The sequence below is a fragment of the Fusarium fujikuroi genome, chromosome FFUJ_chr10 (assembly GCF_900079805.1).
Source record: "Fusarium fujikuroi IMI 58289 draft genome, chromosome FFUJ_chr10".
In the NCBI taxonomy this organism is placed as follows: domain Eukaryota; kingdom Fungi; phylum Ascomycota; class Sordariomycetes; order Hypocreales; family Nectriaceae; genus Fusarium; species Fusarium fujikuroi.
In genome coordinates, this window is record NC_036631.1 from 351,353 (window position 1) to 373,942 (window position 22,590).

General features: G+C 48.7%; 6 protein-coding genes, besides 1 other annotated feature; 3 read left to right on the top strand and 3 right to left on the bottom strand.

Moving 5' to 3' along the window:
• Positions 1-798: 798 nt before the first annotated feature.
• On the top strand, positions 799-8,688 carry FFUJ_10347 (polyketide synthase; the record flags this gene model as incomplete). XM_023569120.1 has 10 exons in its annotated part: positions 799-1,424; positions 1,472-1,892; positions 1,944-2,160; positions 2,211-2,323; positions 2,377-2,818; positions 2,865-3,314; positions 3,363-7,197; positions 7,250-7,513; positions 7,555-7,723; positions 7,771-8,688. The coding sequence occupies 10 exons, from the start codon at positions 799-801 to the stop codon at positions 8,686-8,688; spliced, it is 7,455 nt and encodes a 2,484-aa protein (XP_023436378.1).
• Positions 8,689-10,145: 1,457 nt separating this feature from the next.
• FFUJ_10348 (probable pectin lyase precursor) lies at positions 10,146-11,338 on the top strand (the record flags this gene model as incomplete). XM_023569121.1 has 3 exons in its annotated part: positions 10,146-10,362; positions 10,414-10,868; positions 10,925-11,338. The coding sequence occupies 3 exons, from the start codon at positions 10,146-10,148 to the stop codon at positions 11,336-11,338; spliced, it is 1,086 nt and encodes a 361-aa protein (XP_023436379.1).
• Positions 11,339-11,674: 336 nt separating this feature from the next.
• On the bottom strand, positions 11,675-13,809 carry FFUJ_10349 (uncharacterized protein; the record flags this gene model as incomplete). XM_023569122.1 has 2 exons in its annotated part: positions 11,675-13,669; positions 13,717-13,809. 2 exons carry the CDS (start codon positions 13,807-13,809, stop codon positions 11,675-11,677), a joined length of 2,088 nt encoding a protein of 695 aa, XP_023436380.1.
• A 642-nt stretch (positions 13,810-14,451) lies between these two features.
• FFUJ_10350 (related to HNM1-Choline permease) lies at positions 14,452-16,396 on the bottom strand (the record flags this gene model as incomplete). XM_023569123.1 has 9 exons in its annotated part: positions 14,452-14,547; positions 14,597-14,682; positions 14,737-14,782; positions 14,829-15,369; positions 15,417-15,678; positions 15,726-15,881; positions 15,928-15,997; positions 16,045-16,249; positions 16,302-16,396. The coding sequence occupies 9 exons, from the start codon at positions 16,394-16,396 to the stop codon at positions 14,452-14,454; spliced, it is 1,557 nt and encodes a 518-aa protein (XP_023436381.1).
• Positions 16,397-17,628: 1,232 nt separating this feature from the next.
• Positions 17,629-19,624, bottom strand: FFUJ_10351 (related to tol protein; the record flags this gene model as incomplete). XM_023569124.1 has 2 exons in its annotated part: positions 17,629-18,636; positions 18,698-19,624. The coding sequence occupies 2 exons, from the start codon at positions 19,622-19,624 to the stop codon at positions 17,629-17,631; spliced, it is 1,935 nt and encodes a 644-aa protein (XP_023436382.1).
• Positions 19,625-20,109: 485 nt separating this feature from the next.
• Positions 20,110-20,200, top strand: a tRNA (tRNA-Pro).
• Positions 20,201-21,197: 997 nt separating this feature from the next.
• Positions 21,198-22,132, top strand: FFUJ_10352 (uncharacterized protein; the record flags this gene model as incomplete). XM_023569125.1 has 2 exons in its annotated part: positions 21,198-21,612; positions 21,660-22,132. The coding sequence occupies 2 exons, from the start codon at positions 21,198-21,200 to the stop codon at positions 22,130-22,132; spliced, it is 888 nt and encodes a 295-aa protein (XP_023436383.1).
• Between the last annotated feature and the right edge of the window lie 458 nt (positions 22,133-22,590).

A 22,590-nucleotide genomic window follows, 5' to 3' on the forward strand; every position in this document is an offset into this window, starting at 1 on the left:
TCGGCGGTGTGGCTGCCGTGTATCGACGCTTTATTCGCGGTAGGTAATCCAATGCACTGGTACTGGCTATTGATACAGTATTGTGGCATCATTGCCTTTGAGACCGCGTGCGCTCCGCAAGGAGGTGTTACACAAGTGTTCTTACGTGTAGTCTGCAACAGAGGACGAAACATCTCCGGATCCCGAGTCCAATGACACGGCGACACGATGCCGTCTTGTTCCCGAAATAAAAGCCCCATATGCTCTAGAATCTAGATGTAGAGTCCGATGCCGTGCTGCTCAACCATGCTTGGAAGGAATGTCCTAAGATCGAGGCATTTTCTTACCGTGGTTCCAAGTGGCTGCTTACTTGCATGACCTGTTCTCCATGACGTTGAAACCGGCACAAGCCATATAGTGTTTTGCCTCGGAGTGACAACAGAACTGATACGATCTCACTGCATGAGATGTTGTGTAGTATGATTTCAAGCAGTCTTGACCGTCTGGAACGGCAGACCTACACTACAAGCCCAAAGCAGTCAGAAGATGGCGCAATAAGATCTGCAACTAGTTTTCGATATACGGTAATCTATAGGTCAGTAAGCGAAACATATGAGCCAGATATGCAGATGAAGATGCACAGCATATGGAGCAATCGCTGCCGAACGAGCTTGATGTGTCCGTTTGGGTCAAGGTCTTGATATTTATGCCAAGGTCTAGATCGGGGCTTGATGGCGGTATTATACTCTAAGCTTAGAAACCTTTGCGTATTATTTGATCTGACTATTAGAAAATTGTCAAGAATCGTTAGTCGCGACCATGGATATTCCTTCTTGGAGTGTTGAGAACGCCAACGCAAGTATCATCGACAGTGTTGAAGCACCTCATGGCGACAATTCCACCAACGAGCAGCATCTCCACAATATGGAAAACTCAGTACGTGATGCTCTAGAAGCCCCCCAGATTGCAATTTGTGGAATTGCTTTGCGTCTTCCAGGAGGAATAAGCAACTGCGAAGAATACTGGGATCTCTTGTACCATGGCCTCGATGCAAGACGCCCCATTCCCAGCAGCCGCTTCAACATCGATGGGTTCAACGACAGCCTTGGAGGCAAAGATTCTATCAAGACCAAGCATGGTTACTTCATCGAAGGCGATCTATCATGCCTCGACACGTCTTTCTTCTCATTGACGAAGAATGAACTTGAGAGGGTTGATCCACAGCAGCGACTGTTGCTAGAAATAACACATGAATGCCTTGAGGATGCAGGAGAAATTAACTACCGTGGAAAGCAAGTCGGTTGCTACATTGGTACCTTCGGGGATGATTGGTTGATCATGAACATCAAGGAGCCCCTCCAAGGAGGATTGTACGCCACAACTGGCGGTGCAGATCTCATGATGGCCAATCGCATTTCGTACGAATATGACTTTCAGGGACCAAGGTATGCGTTATCTCTGATGACCTGAACCACGCTGACTTATCGGGTAGCATGGTCATAAAAACGGGATGCTCCAGCTCAGCAGTAGCGCTCAACGAAGCTTGTCGCGCCCTTCAAAGAAGGGATGCCTCAAGCGCCATCGTCGGAGGCGCCAACATGATCATGACACCAGCCTTGACAGCAACAATGTCATCTGGTGAAGTGCTGGCCCCAGATGCGTCCTGCAAGACCTTTGACGCCGCTGCCGATGGCTATGCTCGTGCAGAAGCCATAACAGCTATTTACATCAAGCCTTTGCCTGATGCTATCCGCGATGGCAATCCGATAAGAGCTATTGTGAAAGGCACGGCTGTGAACTGCGATGGAAAATGTGTTAGTCTTGTCACCCCGAATGGAGCTGCTCACGAAGCTCTGATGAGAAAGGCATACTGTGATATTGGGCTGGATCCAAAGGATACTGCATGCGTCGAGGTAAGCTATCGCCGTTAGTGGATTCGGGAATCGGTAGGCTAACGAGATCAGTGCCATGGTACTGGGACACCAACGGGGGACCCTATCGAGGCTACAGCAGTAGGAAAAGTCTTTGGGGGAGAGAAGCAAGTTCTCATCACTTCAGTCAAGCCTAACCTCGGGCATTCAGAGGGTTCTGCCGGGCTGTCATCGGTCATCAAGTGTGTTCTCGCTCTGGAGCATCAGATGATTCCGCCCAACATCAAACTTGTGAATCCCAACCCAAATAGTAAGCCTACTATGCCTTCATCGTCCATGCGTTCTTAACTTGCGGTCAAGTCCCCTTCTCCAAGTACAACCTCAGTGTTCCACTCAAACCAACACCCTTTCCGTCAAATCGCCTGAAGAGAGTCAGCATCAACTCTTTTGGGATCGGGGGAAGCAATGCTCATGTAAGTCTCTATTCTTCCCAGCTATTCTATTCTCTCAAACTCAATTTTCCCAGGTCATCCTTGAGTCATATACTTCGGAACATGATAGGCGTTCAACCATTGTCGACCAAAAAGGCTCTCAATCTCCTTCTTTGCTTCTATTGTCAGCCAACACGGAATCCTCCCTCCAGAGACAGATCCGTAACTATCAAGAATGGACAGCTAGAAATCCCAATTGCATCTCCAATCTCGGTTTTACTCTTGCAGCACATCGTAAGCATCTACCCCATAGAGCATTCATTGTGTCCCAGCGCGAAAGGCCAAGCGAGGTCTCGAGTCTGTCCAAAATCCCTTCTGGTTCTCTATCGCTAGTATTCGTCTTCAGTGGACAGGGCGCACAATGGCCCCATATGACGAAAGAACTCATCGAAAGCGATACAAATTTTCGCAGTGACTTGAGTGCCATGAATTCTGTCCTCCAGAGACTCGAGTTTCCGCCAAGCTGGAATCTCATAGGTAACAGGCCCAAACTGAACATCAGAAGGGATGCTAACAGAAGTAGATGAGCTCCTAGAGCCTGCGGAAAACTCACGCATAAATCGAGCTGAACTGTCACAACCTCTCTGCACAGCCATCCAGTTGGCCCTAGTCAACAAGTTCTCTCGCCTGGGACTCACCCCGTCTGCTATTGTCGGCCATTCCAGTGGAGAAATAGCCGGTGCTTATGCAGCTGGCCACATCTCCATGGAAGAAGCCATTGTTATTGCATACTATCGTGGTTATGTGACAACGAAGCAGACTCTTCGCGGGGCCATGGCGGCCGTCGGGATGGGGGTGCAAGGCATTTCCAAGTATCTAACTGATGGCGTTGTTGTGGCTTGTGAAAACAGCCCGGAAAGCAGTACTATTTCTGGAGATGCAGATCGAGTCGCTCAAGTCGTTGCAGCGATTAAACATGCTGATCCTGACATGTTTGCTCGGCTACTCAAGGTCGATATGGCTTATCACTCACGTAAGTCTCTTCATGCCCTACGCTTGTGTCTCTGTTGACATCCTTTAGAACATATGTCGCCATTAAGTGTCAAGTACCAAAGTTTTCTTGAGTCTGAACTCTCGAAGCACGCCGTCCCTAACTCCTCCACCAAAATCGATATGTTCTCCACTGTCACCACGGAGTTGGAAGATACATGTCTTCGCAATCCGTCGTATTGGACCCAGAATCTTACGTCACCGGTCAAATTCTCATCAGCTGTGTCAAACTTGCTTGCAACCAAGCAAGCCTGCCTTTTCCTGGAAATTGGACCGCACTCTGCCTTGGCCGGACCTTTGAGGCAAATCTGTTCATCCTCCTCACAACCCTATCACTACGTCTCTTCCCAATCTCGAGATAAAGATTCCTCAGCCGTCTTTCTTAGTGCATTGGGCAAACTCTACCAGCATGGCATCGCTCTGAACTTCGAATCGCTGTTCCCCAACTCAAAAGCCATATCAGGCTTACCAACCTATCCTTGGGACCACAGCGCAGCATACTGGTCTGAGAGTCGCATATCAAAGGCCTGGCGGTCTAGAGAGTACCCTCAGCACTGCCTTCTGGGGTCCCGTAACTTTGAGGGATCGGATCTAGAACCCCAATGGCGAAACATCCTCAGTCTTGAGGATGTGCCTTGGCTTATGGATCATAAGTTGAAACAAGACGTGGTTTTTCCATTCGCCGGGTACATTGCTATCGCTGGTGAAGCAATAAGACAGGTTACTCGGTCTCCTCTTGGTGCAGGCTATCACCTGAGACATGTCATTTCTTATCGAGCTCTTCTTCTTTCTGACTCGGTTGAAGTCTCAACTAGCTTGCGCATTCACAATCTCAACGATCTTGACGACTCTGTATGGTATAACTTTGCCATATCGTCATATGACGGTTCAGGCTGGACCAAGCACTGCACAGGACAAGTAAGCATTCTTGAGAAAGCCAGGACCACGAACTGGGTCTCTGAGGTGCTCCCTCGACAGGTTGATTGTGCACGTATATATAGACAGCTTGCACAGGTTGGATTCATCTACGGCCCAGAGTTCCGTGGCCTGCTGGACGCGACTGTATTTCCTTCGAGAGACCTTGTCCACGGTCGCATATCCAATAAGACCCCGCAGAGCCATTCCCCGTTTACTCTACATCCAGCAACGATAGACGCAGGTCTTCAGCTACTTCTTGTCTCTCAAGCGATGGGTCTGGCTAGAAACATTTCCGAACTGGTCGTACCTACATCTATTGAAGAAGTCGAGGTTAGCACAGGTTCAGATTTGATGGATGCGAAAGCATGGAGGTTACATGGAACAGATTTGTGCGTCGAGCTCGATGCTGGAGGCAAAGTCGCCCTGCATGCCTCTGGTGTACAATTGAGAGCATTGGGAGAAGACACGTCGTTTGACGCACTCAACATTCACGCTACTTCGAGACTCAACTGGCTTCCGCACTTTAACTTTGTGGACGCCTCGAAACTCTTTGTTCCACCGGCCATCAATAGAGAGGAGTGTCATCTACAGGAAGAGCTGACCCTTCTTTGCATTATTGAAACTGTAGAAAAGATCAAAAGTCTCGAGCCATGCCAGCCTTTCTTCACTAAGTTTCGAGACTGGCTCAAGAGACAACTTGATATTGCTGCGTCGGGAGATTACAAGCTTGTCAGTCAATCTCGACAGCTTCTCGATATCCCTCACGAGCTCAGGCTCTCGAGAATCGAAGATATCACTCGCAAGCTTGTGGGAATGCCGCAAAAAGCGCTGACCATCGGACTTCGACGTCTCTTCGACAATATGGAGAACTTGTTCACTGGCAAGGCAGTAGCTATCGAGACGTTGCTCAAAGACAACGTGTTGGCCGATCTATATAATGTCATGACTTTCGATTACTCCAGATTTCTGCGCATTCTTTCACACACTCGCCCTACTCTCAAAATTCTCGAGGTCGGAGCTGGGACAGGAGGCACTACCGAGACTATTCTCCGAGGCCTAGCGCAGGTACGAGGGCTTCCGGCCTATGCTGTCTATAACTTCACAGACATTTCCGCTGGTTTCTTCCCCGCAGCCAAGGATCGTTTCTCCGGGGCCCCAAACATGGAGTTCAACGTGTTGGACGTTTCCCAGAATCCATTAGAACAGGGGTTTCAAGCTGGAACCTATGATCTCATTGTCGCAGCCAACGTGTTGCATGCTACGCCTTCACTTCACGAGACATTGAGGAATATTCGACAACTACTCAAGTCGGATGGAATGCTAGTCATGACAGAAGTTTGCAGCCTATCGAGGTTGACTAACTATGTGTTTGGAAACTTTTCTGGCTGGTGGCTGGGAGATGATGATGGTCGACCAGATCAGCCTTACGTACCTGTATCGCGATGGGACCAAGAGTTGAAGAAGGCTGGCTACAGCGGAGTAGATGTGGCTGTCTATGACGATGAAGAGCCATATCGGCATTGTGCTGTCATAGTGGCTTGCAAAGAACCTCCTGTGGTCAGTCGCCCTTCTTATGTTACTCTACTAGCCCGCCATCCATATAGTTATCCAGCTACCCAAGTATCATCTGCACTGGAAACTAGAGGCTGGAACGTCACTGTGCAAAGAATCGAAGATCAAGTGCCTCAAAATCAGAACATCATCTCTTGCCTTGATTTGGAAACCGCCTTCTTTGAAGACATTTCTCAAGAAATGTTCATCAAGTTCCAAGAATGCGCACAGAGTCTTGGATCTTCCAGTGTTCTGTGGCTCATGTCTCCAAGCCAGGTCGGTTGTTCAAATCCAAGATCGGCTCAAACATTGGGTGTTGCTCGGACTCTTCGATCCGAACTGGGGCTGAACTTTTACACGCTCGAGATCGGCCTCAATGAAGGTCGTTTTGGCATTCTGATTACCAGCGTCTTCGAGAAGGTTATTAGAGAGCGTGACAGCGAGGCTCTTGAGCCAGACAAGGAATACATTGTACATGATGGTACAGTCTGTGTTGGCCGTTACCAGCCAGTTTATATTGCCGAGGAGGCATTGGACAAGGTCCAGAGCGGCGAGGTAATGAAGACTCTGCGAGTTGACAAACCGGGATCCCTCGAGACAATGAACTGGATAGCTTCTGCGATTCCAACCAAGATCACGGAGGACGAGATTGAGATAAAGGTTCATTCCGCTGGTGTCAACTTCCATGACGTTGTCTCAGCCATGGGTCTGATTCCGTCTGAGAATCCACATGTATTCCCAGGCATCGAAGTATCTGGTGTAGTCAAACGTCTCGGGAGCACAGTTACTGGTTTTTCAATCGGAGATCGCGTCATGAGTATATGTTACAGAGGTGGCTTCTCTACGCACTTCACGGCTAAGCATCACTACATGCACAAGATTCCAGATGAAATGAGCTTTGAAGAAGCCGCCAGCATTCAGTGTTGCTTCTCTACAGTCATATATGCACTTCTTGACGTGGGAAAGATGCGCAAAGGAACCAGCGTGTTGATTCATTCTGCCTGCGGCGGTATTGGTCTTGCAGCGCTTCAGGTCGTGCAGATGATGGAGGGGGAGATTTACGCCACAGTTGGAAACAAGGAGAAGAGGGAATATTTGGTCAAGGAGTACGGAATCCCGCGAAAACACATCTTCCATTCTCGTGATGCTTCATTCTTGGAGGGTGTAATGCAACAAACGGCCGGGAAAGGCGTCGACCTAGTTTTAAACTCTCTCAGTGGTGAACTCCTCAATACTTCTTGGAAGTGCGTTGCCAAATCGGGAACCCTCCTTGAGCTTGGTAAGCGTGATCTCGTTTCATGCGGCCAACTTGACATGGGTGGCTTCTTGGAAAACAGGTCGTACTGTGGTATCGACTTGCACTACCTGATAGGAGAGCAGCCTATCTTGGTGAAGGAGTAAGTCGCATTTTCAACGAATTTTACAGGTCTAGGGCTAATAGATCGACAGCGTGATGGATAGAACTCTTGAGTTCTTCAGACAGGGAAAGCTGAGACCTCTTAGGCCCATCACCCCTTTTCCTGCAAGCGATGCTAAGAAGGCATTTCGCTACCTCCAAGACGGCCAGCATATAGGGAAGGTAGTCCTTGAAATGCCTATAGATGCATCGGATCCTGAGGCGAAAGTGGCGACACAGACCATACAGTTCGACCCTCTCGCATCTTACTTTCTTGTTGGGGGATTGGGTGGGCTCGGCAGAGCCTTGGCAGTCTGGTTAGTGGAGCGAGGGGCTAAGAATCTTCTGTTCTCTCAAGGAGTGGTATGACGGACGACGACGGCAAGTTCTTCGTTGAACTCGAAGCCCTGGGATGTAATGCCATTGTAGTCAAGGGAAGCGTCAATAATCTGAAGGACGTGGAAGAAGCTATCAGCAAGGCCCCATATCCCGTCAAAGGTGTCTTTCATCTCGCCATGATTCAAATGGTAAATCATTCAAAAGCCTCTGCAGCGGTCAAAACTGACATTTATAGGACTGCCCCCTGCTGCACATGAAGTGGGAGGATTGGAAAGAGGCTATCGAGCCCAAAGTCAATGGAACTTGGAACCTCCATCGAGCACTCCATGGCCAGCCCCTGGATTACTTCTGGCTAGCAAGTTCCGCTGTCACATTTGCCGACCAGCCTGGCCAGGGCAACTACAAGTCCGGATGCATATTTACCGAGTCTTTCTGCCAGTACAGACACTCTCTTGGTCTCCCCGCATCGGTGCTCTCAATATGTGGCATCGAAGACGTCGGATACCTGGCAGAGAATCCATCCGCGCTTCGCAGCATTAAACTCCAGGGTCTACACACTGTGAGGGAGAAGGAGTTTCTTGAATGCCTAGAGGCTTCGCTGTCCAATTCGGCTCCAAGCAGTCATAGCTCGGCTGGTGGCAGCTTCGAGAATCTCGCGTCGAGTGAGTGGTCGCCATGGAAGAACAATGGGCACATTTTAATGGGCATGAGATCCCATCTCCACCTCGACGATCCGAAGAATCCTACCAATTGGCGCCGCGATCGCCGAATGGGCGCATACCACAACTTTTCTACTGGAGACCAATCCGATACACGAGGCGAGAGGAGTCAACTCAAGACTTTTCTACAGAGCATCAGCGAAGGAGACATTGGAATACTGGCAAAGAAAGAGTCGATTGACTTTCTATCTATCGAGATTGGCGCAAAGGCCAACGATTTCCTTCTTAGACCAGACGTACCTATTGATCCTAATCTCAACTTATCTGAGATTGGCCTGGATTCACTTACTGCGATTGAGTTGCGGCGATGGTTTAGTCAAGTATTTGGTCTGCAAGTCAGTGTGTTGGAGATGCTTGGGGCACCGTCGTTGAGAGAGGTTGGAAAGATTGTAGCAACCAGATTGGGGGAAAAGCTTAAGCGACGGGATATGTGAACGTTTGCTCCAGCTTCGGGTGAAAACGACAAGCAGTTAATCTTATTATTCCAAGAAGAGGCCTCACATTCAACGCGCCGTAGATGTTATTCTCCAAGCGGCATAGTATAATAGGCAATAGGCACTATCGGCGTCGCGTCGCGAGCCACATTCCGGCCTGCGTAATGTGAATCCACTAACCATTGCTGATCATAATTACAGTATGGAGTACAATCAGATAGATTACATTGCGGCACCGGCTTTTCCGCACCAATGCCTTTGAGGCTGACAGAAGGATACTGTCTAAGAGGGAAAGCAAACTTAGGACCTTGATCCTAAATGACAAAAAAACTTAGGTAACTTAGCATAAGTTTGGGATATACTTACTAAGTTTAGGATACCTTTGCTAACTTTATTTTGACACCGTATCCAGGTCCGATGTTTTCCTGCTCACGGAGGACTGTATATCCTGGTTAATTCCAACGCTGATCCCCCCTTGCTGCTCATCTATGGATTACGGAGTCTACGCGTACTGATTCCGGTATCGAAAGGAATTGCATCGACCATTCTGTAAGCTGCATGACTGTTAAATGCCGTGGGTAATTGTCGTAAAGCAGTAGTAGTCTTCAGTAAATAGCATCTCAGCGCGTGCACATTTAGTCCACGACTCATTCAAGTCAGCGATATAAAGCATCGAGAGTCATGAGCTGATTGCTCCTTCTTATGTGAAACCAATAGCCTTATTTATCCCAGGTTTCATCGTCTTTCACCCCCAGGATAAGCATAACACTATCCCGTGGTGCGTAAACAAATGCCCGTGCTGGTGAACCTGCTACTGGCCCACTGTTCTGACCAGGATGCGGCTCCGTAATCATCAACCTCGATCCTTACTGAAAAGCCATTGACAGACGACAAAGTGTAGAGACAGTTTTGAAATGCGGCTCAAGTCAATTGTTTTAGTAGGATATAGCTTAATACTATCAGCCAGTCTTACAAATGGATCATCATCACTTCTGTCAAAACTTGGCATCAAGCTAAAGAAGCTTGATCCCTCCGTTTCAACTCACATCATTGAAACACGCTCCCCACAAAAGACTAACCCTTTAATCCCAAGCTCAACCATGTCATTCAAGTTTCACATTCCCAAAATACTGCCGACGTTCCACGGAATAAAACAGCGATGCCAAAAGTCCGCCAATAATGATCTGTAGCCACTCTTGGCGTCGTCGGGATGCTAACAGCTAGGTCGCGATACGGCCTGTCTCAAGTTTCAAGTTAACAAAACAGGACCATTTTTTTCTGGAAGATTTCTAGGAGGACATATTCTCCGCCGCTTACGGTAACGCCTGCGAGAGAAGTAGCTGGCTGAGATAAATATACCAATGCCTTCCCACTAGCTCACCTCTCTATTCCATTTTCTGCTCTTCATTCGTTCGTTTCTTGTTTATCTTTCCCACATTCTTTTGTTTCTCTTCACCATGAAGTCTCTCTCTCTTCTCTCCGTGGCCGTCGCCGCGCTGGTCTCCAACGTTTCCGCCGCGGGCGTTACCGGCACCCCCGAGGGATTCGCCTCCGAAGTCACGGGCGGCGGTAGTGCCGAGGGCGCGTACCCCAAGTCAACCGATGAGCTGGTCTCTATGCTTGGCGACTCTACCACGCGCGTCATCCTGCTCGACCAGGAGTTCGATTTCACCGGTACCGAGGGCACTGCGTCCGAACCTATCCCCTGTGTGCCTTGGGGTACAGGCTCGGGCTGCCAGACGGCTATCAACAAGGATGATTGGTGTAACAACTATCAGCCTGATGCCCCCAAGGTCGATGTTAGCTACGATAAGGCGGGCTTGAACCCGATTATCGTCAATTCGGATAAGTCGATTGTTGGTGTTGGTGCGAATGGTGTTATCAAGGGCAAGGGTCTTTACATCAAGGGAACCAAGAACATTATTATCCAGAACATCCATATTACTGAGCTGAACCCTCAGTATGTTTGGGGCGGAGACGCTATTACCCTTGATGGAGCTGATCTTGTTTGGATCGATCACGTCACGACCTCCAACATCGGCCGACAGCACATCGTCCTTGGCACCAACGCTGATAACCGAGTCTCCATCACCAACAACCACATCAACGGCGAGAGCCAGTGGTCTGCTACTTGTGACGGACACCAGTACTGGTCCATGTACTTCACCGGTTCCAGCGACGTAAGTCCCAAGCCCTAGCCATCCCTGATCTTCGCATTTATACTGACAATCACCAGATGATCACCATGAAGAACAACTACATCACCAAGACCTCCGGCCGCGCCCCCAAGGTCGCCGGAAACACCGTCCTCCACGCCGTCAACAACTACTGGTCTGACAACTCCGGCCACGCCTTCGAGACCAGCGATCAAGCCAAGATTCTCGCCGAGGGCAACCTCTTCCAGGACGTCAAGGCCGCTATCGAGGAGGGATCTACCGGCGCCATCTTTGCCAGCCCTGATGCTTCCGCCAACGCTGCTTGCTCCAGCGGTGTTGGCCACGTCTGCGAGGTTAACCAGTATGATAACTCTGGTTCTCTGTCTGGTACCGATTCTAGCTTCTTCAGCTCTTTCGGCGGAAAGGGTGCTGAGGCTAAGCCTGTGTCTTCCGTCACTGGTCTTGCTGCCAGTGCTGGTTTCGGAACCATCTAAGTGCCGGTGACTTTGACGAGGTATTGATGACCTCTGGAATCACTGGGAAATAATGGGGATGTCACTTTCGATGTATATAATCTCGGACTTTCGGGCTTATATTGGCCGGAGTATATAGAAACATGAGTTAATATAGAGACTTCAGTTTCAACACGTTTAAGCTCAACAGTGATACCTGAGACCATGGCATAAATGCTACTCAGTCTCGTGGCGAGGCCGTAGAAACAGAATATTGCGCGTTTTGGAAAGCCAGGCTTCAACAGATTCCTACATAAAGACTGGTGAATAGTAAGAAGAAGTTTTAGTGTCAATTTCGAGTTCTCATTCTGGCTATCACTATCCAAACAACGACCGCAAGTTATTCTCCTCCATGACATCAATCCAATGCACACTCGCAGCACCCGTTTTCTCCTTATCATACTCATTCCAAATCGTCTGCACCAACGTCTTCGCCACAACAATCGGCCGAGGCGGTAGCAGCGCCTCCAACGCATCAAGCCTCCCAACTATAAAACACCTCGCCCCGACAATCTTCATTCGCGACTCCGTAGCAGTAGAAGTAGACAGTCGCTCAATATCTTCGTCCGCTTGGATGAGCTGCCCGATGTAATCTGATAACCCACAATGCTCAGTGCTTCCGAGGTCAAAAGGTGTCGGTGTCGCAAGAGGGCCTTGTGTTTCGGGGCTGGAGGTTGTATCGGAGGGTTCGAAGCGTAGACCGGTGCTGGCGGTGATGCAGAGTAGGGGTTGAGTCATCTTACTACCTGAGTCTGCGGGGAGTTGCTCGATGAGTTTTGTGAGACGGAGACTTAGTGGTGTGATGCATTCTTCCCATGGGATGTGAGCATCTGGTGGACCGGAGAGATTGTCAGGCAATCTGAGAAGCACCAGCTCCGGAAAGGTTTGGTAGATATGGATAAGGCCAGCGAGACGATACGCTTCAGCGACATTGACTAGATGACGACATGGTGTTTTCTGGTCTCCCGTCTCCGTATTCGCAGGAGCCGACTCAAAGTCCAAACCTAGGAGCTTTTCCTCCAGTGTTTTGGCTTCTTCAATCATATTTAGCGCAGTAGCGTGATCGCGCGTCGCAAAAGGTCCAGGATGTTTGACGTGATATCTGTAATTACGACAGAGTCTCAACGTCTGCGTCAGAAGTCGTGATACTGTATTCGAAACACCCGTCCAAGGATGCGGCATGTCGTCGACGACTGGTTCGGTTGGTACAGCCGTTGGATATTCGTCTGCGCTGATATCCTCGACTTCTTCGGCTTCGTATGTTATATATGGATTCGTATCTGAGACGACGGAGAGTAGTAGCTCGCAGTACGTCCAGCTTTTGTTGAAGATATTTAGTAACTTCCGCTCTTCCTCCGACAGGCGCCGTTTTTGTTTGTTTATCCGGTGAAGAAGAGCTTTTGCTTCTCTGAGAAACGGTATGCCTAATTGGGTTGCGTTCAGCCAACATATGCTAGTGCCTATACAGAACAACCCGTAAATTAGACCCATAGGCACGGTGTCCAGATTCGGTGATGCTTTGACAACGCGCAGTTCCGCCTCGATGACATCAGTAGCATTCTTCATCATGGCGATAGAAGTCTTCTTCATATGCGGCATCTTGGATGAGAGATACGCGGATGACATGCTCTGCAAACTAGTCGATACAGCTTCCGAAGTTGACCACAGAGTAGTCGCCAGCATGCGATTTGAGTTTGTCGGTGAGTCATACTGCGACCACAAAGAACAGATATCGCGAAACCAGTATTCAACAAGTTGAGTTGGGAGATCTGTTATCGGTGGAGGAACGTATAATGTTGAGAAATTCTGCTGCACTGGGAATAGAGCGAGGTCGGTGCTCGTATCAGAAAAGCTATCAAATGTCGGTGTTGTTAGATCCAGCGCGTCATGCGTCCATTCAAACTCTGGCATCGGAAGACCTTCGACGGGAAGATCGAGGGGGAATTGAGATATGAAGTCATCTGTTGGACTCATTTCAGATTCCACGAGCTGAGCATCGTGTTGGGTCTCCAAAGGCTGTGTGTTCAACATAAATTCGCCAAAAACTCCTTGATTCGCATCGTTAGAGCTATAAACTGAACCAGTGGTGGTGAAAGATGCAGTAGATGTAGTGTCTAGTTGTCGTTTTGGCGGTCTACCGCGTCGCTTCTTGGTACCGCAGGTTTGCTTTGGTGATGTTCGGAATTTGTGGTCGGCGAGTTCCGCTGGTTTTTCATGTTTGGTAGACCATCTCAAACCGCGTTGATACCCTCCACACTGAACGCCTCGCGTTATACAAACCTGGCATTCTGGCTTTGCTTCATCGCATTTCAGCTATTCCTTATCAGTCGCGCTCATCCGCCGTCCGGAAATCGACTTACGTGTTTGGTCCGGCATGTCAAGCATCCGGATCTCGATCTGACGGGGAGCTTCCGTTTGGCGGTGGACCTGGCACTTGATTCTGGCTCCTCCATGGTGAGTTTATATAGGGTGTGAGCAAGTTTATGGGGCTGTTTGAGAATAGAAAAAACGTGCTCAGGCGATTGATGATAAGAATTGAAGTGAAAGTGAACTGGGCTTCCCCGCAGAAGTTAGAGGGCGCGGTGATAAGATTGGTTTAGCGGGAGCCGCGGAATTGGTAAGCTAAATTGTGATTTGTTGGAGACGGCTTTACAACTCCGCATGGCCGAGAGGCTACGTCGTATTGAAGACGGTTCAGGTGTTGGTAGGGCTCGGTAGTTGATCACTGACACTACAGTACAAGATCTTGAGTTGTCACAGTCGAATTGAGTCACCGTTGAGATGACATTGCTCCGGTACAGTTCCGAGGAGGGCAAAGCTACGGATAACAATGTGTTACTGTACTTTGTTAGTCAGTGGCGATAAGCAGATTCGCTAGGCCTGGGGCGGAGCGATCCGCTACGAGAGCTGGAATTTGATGAGCCAATGAAAGATAGTGCGCTTCCGCTAACCCAACTCAACAGCTTTCGGCACAAGATGCATACGCTGCCGATTACAGGCGATGTTTGGTCGGGGGCAGTCCCATCATTCAAGTTCATTAAAGTCATTAAATGCAAGCTATATAAAGCCCGGTATGGACCGTATGGTACAGCATATCACTCCCTTGGGCTCTCAACCTTCTTCTCTTCCATCGCCAACTCATCTGTGGCTTCGGCAATGTCCGGTCTTTCTCCAAGAATTACATCGAGATCCTATCACAATCATTAGTAATTTTCCAAGAAAGCACGAAATGAAACCTACCGGGCCCTGGAATGTCTTCTTCCCATACAAGACCCAGTATCCTGTCAGGAAAATGGCAAAGATGCCAATGACAGCCGAGACATAATCTGAACCTGTCGTCAGCTTGTAATTAGGGGAACAAGGGAGAGGAGGGGATGTACTCATCAAGCTGGCGTCGACTGGTAGAACGGGCGGGAAACAGAAGAACTAAATAAGGGTAAGCTTAGTAGTGTTGACGGAGGATACGACTTACGATTGATGTGATGAAGACGTAAAGAACAGCAATGTAATTGATGATCAGGCCTCGAACCTTGCCAAACCTCCAAGGCGTATCTGCACTCTGAAACCTCGTCAAAGTATCTCTCCCTCGAATTAAAAGTGTCGCAACCGGAATGGCATAGGACATGTTCAACAAGATCGTACAGCTCGAAATGAACGCATTGAACGCAACAGTCGGACCGAGATACAACAATCCAAAGATCGCATTAAACACCCAGGTAAGAACAATAGTTCTAATAGGCACTTCCCACCTGGGATGGATGTGGCTAAAGTACTCGTGATACAGAGTACCTTTATCACGAGCCATCGCGTATAGGAGTCGGGAGGCGCTGGTAATCGAGCCGTTGGTCCCATGGATGAAGCAGATTGCTAGCATGAGCGTGAGGAACGTGGTGCCGGCACGGCTGCCGGTTGCTTGGAGGATGAGTTCGACGATGGGCATGCCGGTCGATGTTGCGACGATTCCGGAGAGGTCGGTGAGGCAGAAGAGCATAACAAGGATGAAGATTGTACCGCTGTCCTCCCGTTAGCTTACGGTTGTTTGAGTCGGTGTTTAACTTACGTAGTTCCCCCCACGCCAACAGCGTATACCATCGCCAAAGGCGCATCCCTCGATGGCGTCGGCATCTCCTCCGTCATGTGCAGCACAGCATCGTATCCGATAAGTGACAGCGCTGACTGCAAAAGACCCAAGATCCACGCGATTCCGTCATTCCAGCCTGTTTCGTTCGCAAATGTCGCAAAGACGAATTCGGGGTCGGTTTTGTCGGATGTCGAGAGAAGGACGACGCTGGCGACAAAAACACTAAGAATGGACCAGTACACTACAAAGTCAGTTGGAACTCGCAGAGAGGGGATTCGGAATGCTCACGGGCGAGATTGTTCCAGGCACCCAGGATTCGGTTGCCGAAGGTCATGGAGAGAGTGCCGAATGTGAGGACGGCCATGAAGATAAGGTACGTCTTCCACGCTGCTACAACGTAGTTTCCGTTGGATGCTACGACGCATGCTGCCGAGATGAATTGTGCTACAAATGTTAATTTTTGTACTCTCAAATGTGCATAATCACAAACCTGCGAAGAAACCCTCAGTCGTCACGAGGGTCAGCCATCCAAAAATATTGATGTAACCAACCGCAAAACTCTGTTCTCGTCAACAATCTCCCAGAAATCACATATCGCAAAACTCACCATGACCTTCCTCCACTTCTCAGAAGTCAATGCCCACTGGAAATGATACTGCCCACCAGCAGTCGGCCAAATCGCCGCCAACTCACCCAAACTAGCCGCCAGCGCGAAATTACAGAGGACACAGAAGATAAAGCCATACAAGAATGCAACAGATCCACCAGAAGGAAGAACGATAGATAGACTTCCTGCTAGACAGATCCAAGTGCTGGACTTCACATCAGAACGAGGTTTGGGCAGAGAAGTTGGGAGAGACACACTTGAGAATGGCAAAGGTCATGGCTACCATGGTGATCTTTGATAGGCGAGGCCGAAGATGGCCTTCGCCCTGGGAATTATGTGTATGTTCAGTCATTGCGATGTTCTGATGAGAGCTATTCACTTGAACATGGCGATCTTGGAGAATGAAGAGCGAGGTGCTCGACTTGTATATGTCACGAGGCACAGCTCGTCGGTAAACCCAAAGTTTGCGGGGAAACGCCCCATTCGCATAATAAAGCTAACGGTTAAACACACGAAGCAGCTGTATTGAGAGTAGTATAACGCGGATCCAACGACTTTGATAGGCAGACTTCCGAGAAAGCTACAGGCGCATCATCGATACAGCCCCAATGTCAACTCAAAACGTAATACCCCAGATTCTCTTGCGCCCGCAAGCAAGCGTTCCAGATCTCGAATCTTAGTATAGGACCACGAGGCGTTGCGCGAACTCCATAAATTCGGTGGTGAAGAAGGAATATCAGACTAAAATTACCGTTTTGAGGTTAGTTTTTCGGTTGAGCCCCCGCAGTACAGAGTTCCAGCCGTGTGAGTATTGGAAGTCCTGATACTGTGATTCGTGCGATTTGTCACAAGGGATATGGGTTTTGATTGGGGGCTTGCTTTTGTCGGAGCGATGTTTGTGGTGGTCGGGGAAGATCGATCGTGGATATCTGAAATGGGCAATTTCTGCCATGATCTGCGAGCAGGTGATGATTTACCTGGTAATAATTGTCTAGATGAGACACGTTTGGTACTGGAGGATCGGTATCCGGCTTGGTATCTGGGTTATATCCTTGGCTGGATTGTAAATGTCATCGTGGGTGATAAAATCCGGTAATGTGGATCTCGGTGTTTGCTATGATACCGATAGACAAATACTTGCATATCTAAGGCCCAGAGTTCGTATACCCAATGATTTGCTTGTTTTATCCTCTCCCGGCATTCAATGCTGCGCGCTATATCCCTATATCTCGTCTTATATTCATTAATAACTATTCCTCGTTTAAGAAATAAACATGAACTTCCATACCTCTGAGACTTTTTTTATTTTAGATTTGTATCAACATGCTTAAACGCTTAGTGGTATAGTTACGTATGCCACATGTTGCAAGAATGGGGGGTCCGTTTTTGCTAACGCCTAGTCCCCAAAACCTCATGCCCACTTTTGATATCTTCCCCGGGAGCTCTACCGCATATCCCTTGCGCTAGTAAAATGTTGGTTAGCAAGCAAGACATGCTATTGAGCTGTCGTCTTAGCTCTGAGCTATCCTGGCTGCTCTTATCATTACTATGCCTTTGCGTATGAATAACCCCATGCTTCAGATTCTAGACTATACGGATCCTGTAAGTCCCTTCATGCTCAACATACTCTTCGCAAGGTATATTTTGTCTACTCCGTGGTCCTTTGTCTGTCAGTGTTCGATGTGCGCCGTCAACAGGATAACACTCGTCGACAAGCCCACATCTCTCAAAGGCCCCGTGCTGTCCACTAACAGGTCTAAGAACTAAATATGTAGCGGAAAAGTAGTCCTCCCCCGAAGATGAGGAGTATATCTTACGGGGTTGGATGGTCTCTGTGCCAAGGTGCAGTACGTAGTACAGGCCAAACTGGAGGCCGCTGATATCAAATCCGCGGAACGTAACATACCGCCTATAGCTCTCTGTTACATCGTCCTCTCTGCGCAGAACCGGGCGCGACTCGTGATCAATGATTTGTACACGGCCCATATTGCCTTTGATCAGGATATGACCGCCAGTGACTGGTCCTGTGGGATCACTGCTGCCACGAGTGGTCGAGATGTCGATAATCTCTGACTGGGGAGTAAATATGGCAGGCGCATTTGACCAAAATGTGCCGCCATCGATTGATGCCCATGACCAACTCGGGGCTCTGTATTGCGGCCTTGGATACTTGGTATTGTATGTGTACCACGCGAGCTGGCGATGAATGTCGCTGTTGTTCCAAATACCAGCCAGGTATCCAGGATTTCCGAGATGCGGCTGTAGCCATTTCGCGATACCGGATAAGGCGGGCAATCGATCATTCGACTTTGTCATGTCGCGAGAGGTATAGTGGGTAACGAGGCCTGACCAAAGCTGAAACGGGTCTGGACGAATACGACTTGTATCTACTTTCATATCTCGGCTCAACAGATTTTTTGCGCTGTCAAGGTCTTCTGCAAACTTCGCTTTTCCGTCGTGTCTGATGATATTAGGAAGCCCGTCAGGAAACACCTCACAAGCGCAAAGATGATCGCACTCCCAGAAGACCTGGCTTTTGGCGAAGTGGATTGTTCTTTTCGACATCAGCCACTCTTGATACACCCATGCACGCTGGGTGATTGTCAGAATCTGATCAAAAGGACGCTGTTACGAAATTAGGGGAATCGCTCACCGTCTGTAGAGGGGAGCGGTTGACTTCCTTCAGGAATAGGTCTTGGTCAGCAAAGATGTCAATGACGTCTCCTCGCACGCTCTTCACGACACATTGGCCGTACAATCCCTGGCGTCTGAAGAACAATCCTCCACTGCTGTCTCGTGACGCTGCCGCGGCAAGGTTGCAATCTGCCTCGGTATACACTCTGTGCATCAGAGCTGCTTCTCTAGCCCAATCTTCCTGGTCATTTTGCACGATGCATAGACTATCTATCCACAGGTAACGATATCCTAGGTTCCTCGTTGCAACGACGGCATCTTGAAATGTTTGCGGTAGATTATAGACGCCGCTATACAGACTTTGCAGATTTTCTTTCGTGGCGCAGATCAGTTGCTTCTTCCCCCAGCAGTGGCTGAGCGTTAGGTAAGGGCTTTTTGGTAAGCTGAAAGCTGTCTCAATGAGCCGTGGCGTGCTTGTTGATTCGGGGTGTCCCAAATCGAGTAGTCGAGTTGGGTACCATAGTCCTGCGACACCAGCCCGTAGACCGCGGTCTAGGTGTTTTTGCTTACATTGACTGATCCAATGTTTCATCAGACCCCAAGCAGTACGCGAGTCGCTCGAAGGACTCACTCGCAACGACACAGGGCTCGCGACAGAGCCATGGTCAAGATCCAGCTGCACAAGAATCACGTTTGTTGATTCTCGGAACGGGCCTTCCGAACCTTTCGTTGCAGCATTGAATTCTAAACAGATCCCGACACTTGGAGACTCATGAGAAATAGCGAGCTTTATCCATATCAGGAAAGAATCGAGAGACTCTTCCAAAGGCCAGGCTATGTTCTTCCGGGTTTCGAGATCAAGCTTCTCGAGGCGAGCAGCGACTCCAGGTTGAAGCGCATCGTGCAGCAAGGTACAGACATTGCAGCCCTGTTCAACTGCCTGCATCCAGTCTCGTTGAGTAAGATGGTGGCTCTTTGAACTGGGGAGGGAGGGATCACGCTTATTAGCGGCCGTCCAGGAAAAGGACTCTCTACATACGTCACACAGGTTCATCCTAAGATGTAGATGAGTTTCAGTGTGATGAATCACTGTGTTTTCCAATGTATATAGCTTGTTGAAATGAATATTTAATTACAAGAAACTTGTGTCCCTTGGCGTAAGCGTTACATCTGGTGATTGACACGTGGTGCCATTAGGTTTATGCACTCTAATGGAGAAAACAAACCTGAGACGCATGCGAGACTTTTTATGTAACGAAATGCACGTCTCTGCTAAGCACTAGGACAAAGCGCTTTTGAAAGAGACGAGCGATATAGTTATTATTAAGTCTTGAGTTATTTGGTTTTCTTACTTCTTTCTGTTACAGTTCATGATTATAATTTTGTGCCACGGAAACCAGTAATCCACAGCAAGTTCTTCAGAACTTGACCGGTCTGGTGGTCTAGTGGTATGATTCTCGCTTAGGGAAAACCCTACAGCATTGCTTGCGAGAGGTCCCGGGTTCAATCCCCGGCCAGACCCTTTCTTTTGCTCTGCGCACGTCCTTCGCGATGTTTGCTTTTTGCTTTAATGTTGTGGAGACGTGTTTTTCTTCTCCGAGGTGGTGGGGTTAGTGGGCCACCTCGGATGGAATTGTTACCCTGCACTCACTCACGGAATGAATTTATTCAATGCTTCTCCTAAGACGTCTAACTATATATGTATTATGACACTCGAGCATGGAGTTTTAATATCATTCCTATCTGATTGGGTCTTAACGCATTTGCGACATTATTGCTGAACGGCTCCTGTTAAGACGTCCTTCCGTGTCATTGCAACGCACTGATTTTGGGTAGTCGAATTTGGATACCATGAGAGAATCAGGAATGAGACAAAGCAGGTCTATTGAGTATTACACATTCAAGCAAGGTAGGATTCATCATAGCCTTACAGATGTTGGTTGATCATACACAAATTCATTGACACCAGACTTCTAGCGACGTCATTCGCTTGGCAAAAGTTATGAAGGGTCCAAAGGACCACGATGGTGCCTGAGTCTAGACAGTCACTTCTGTGCCATGATTCGCGGGTCTACCATGTACATCAGGAACTGACGCACTGATTGCCGACACAAAAATGTCCGGATCTGTCGATGGACCCTCTCAATCTTGATTGCTGGGGCTTTAGGCATGATCAGCAAGCCACAGTATCTCTTCGCGGTAACTTCATACCAGCCCCAAACTGTAAACTCCTAAACCCATAGCAGATATTCATGCAAGAACGCAATTCACGTCAGTGGCTCTGAATAAATCGTTGGTTCAACGACGATGCTATGTCATCTCATGATATGATGGTTGATTGATCAGAAGATCGACAATATGCGATAACTTCAACTGTCGGATGAGGCAAATCCCAACTTTGTTCTGAGTTTTCAGGCCATAAGGAATTTTATAAATGTCTGCGACTCGCCTTCGTACCGGACCAAGATATTCATACCACGCAGAACAAAATTGTCTACTATATCGTCCAAAATTCCATCATGAAAATCTTCTTCATCGCCGCTGCAGCTCTCGTGAGCAGCGCTTTTGCTGCACCAGCTTCAGGCACAGCCCTCGTCAAGAAATCATCTCATCATATAGACACTATTCCATACAATGGACTTCCTAGTGTCAAAGTCGACCTTGACGCTCTTCGCGCTGAGCAGAAGGCAGGGCAAACCGCCACCACGAATGTAAAAGTCAAGCGGTTCCCCAAAGCTACGCCCAAGAAGAAGACATCGAAGAAAACTTCTGCTAAGGCGTCGGCGAAGCACACCAAGTCTGGAAAGAAGCCCAAGACGACTCATTTCAAGAGGTTGCTTAAGTCTTCGTCGACCGGCTTCAAGAACGGCCAGGATCTTATCCATTCCTTGGATAGTCTTGTTGCTCAAATCACCACCGGAGGTGACAGAATCAGTATGTGTCCTACTGTCCATGAGCTCAATATGTGCTAACACTATCAGATGGAACACTCCTCAGAGTTCAAGCCGGAACAGAGACTCGCAACAAAGGCACCACAGACGCCATCAAAGAAATCATTCAAATCCGCGCTGCCGTCTCTGGCGCCTTAACTAGACTCTCCACCACCAAGAACCTCAAACTCACCAGCGATCAACGCGCCGACGTTCTCAATCTCGTTGAAGAGCTCGTCAAAGAACTCCTCGACATTGTCAACGACCTCCTCGAGACACTCGGTCTGAAGCTCAGCCTGAAAGCATCTCTCAATCCTCTCATGAACATGCTGAGCGACTTCGTAGGCGGTCTAGCAGTGACTGATGGCAAGCTTACGCCAGAATTGCGTCAGCGCTTGGGGGATTTGATTAGAGCTCAGATCAACAGTGATGATACGCGGGGATTCGATGCGCTTGGAAGTGGGATTGAGAATCCGCTTTTGCGTCTTCATGGGTCTTTGAAGACCAGTGTAGGATCGAACTAGTATGGCAAGGATGTTGTCATTCGTTTAACTGCTGGGATGTTGATAGTGGGAGTTTGACTTTCGATGGTGTTGGGTGTTGGTTCTGTTATCATACCGCTCCTTTAGCGATTGTTTCTAGTTGTAGCTATACCAGGATCCTATACTAGCTCTCCAATGTTAACATCATTCCACTACACGCGGCTCTACTCTTCGGACACCATTCCCAAACCTTCAGTAGCTTGCGTTCGGTTATAACTAGTCAAGTCCTCTATTCCCGCTTCTTCAATCGGAGCCAAGCCGTACGCACGAGCCCAGCCTCTTCGTAACACAGCCAACAGGCGGTGAAGCACTTCACCCACGGATATACGGGAGTCCGATGATTGGTGTATCACATCTTATCCGTTTAGAGCATACTATACATATTCTGCGGAGTCGCTCTTCATGATTACCCCAGAAATATGTCAGCAATGTCCAGGGGT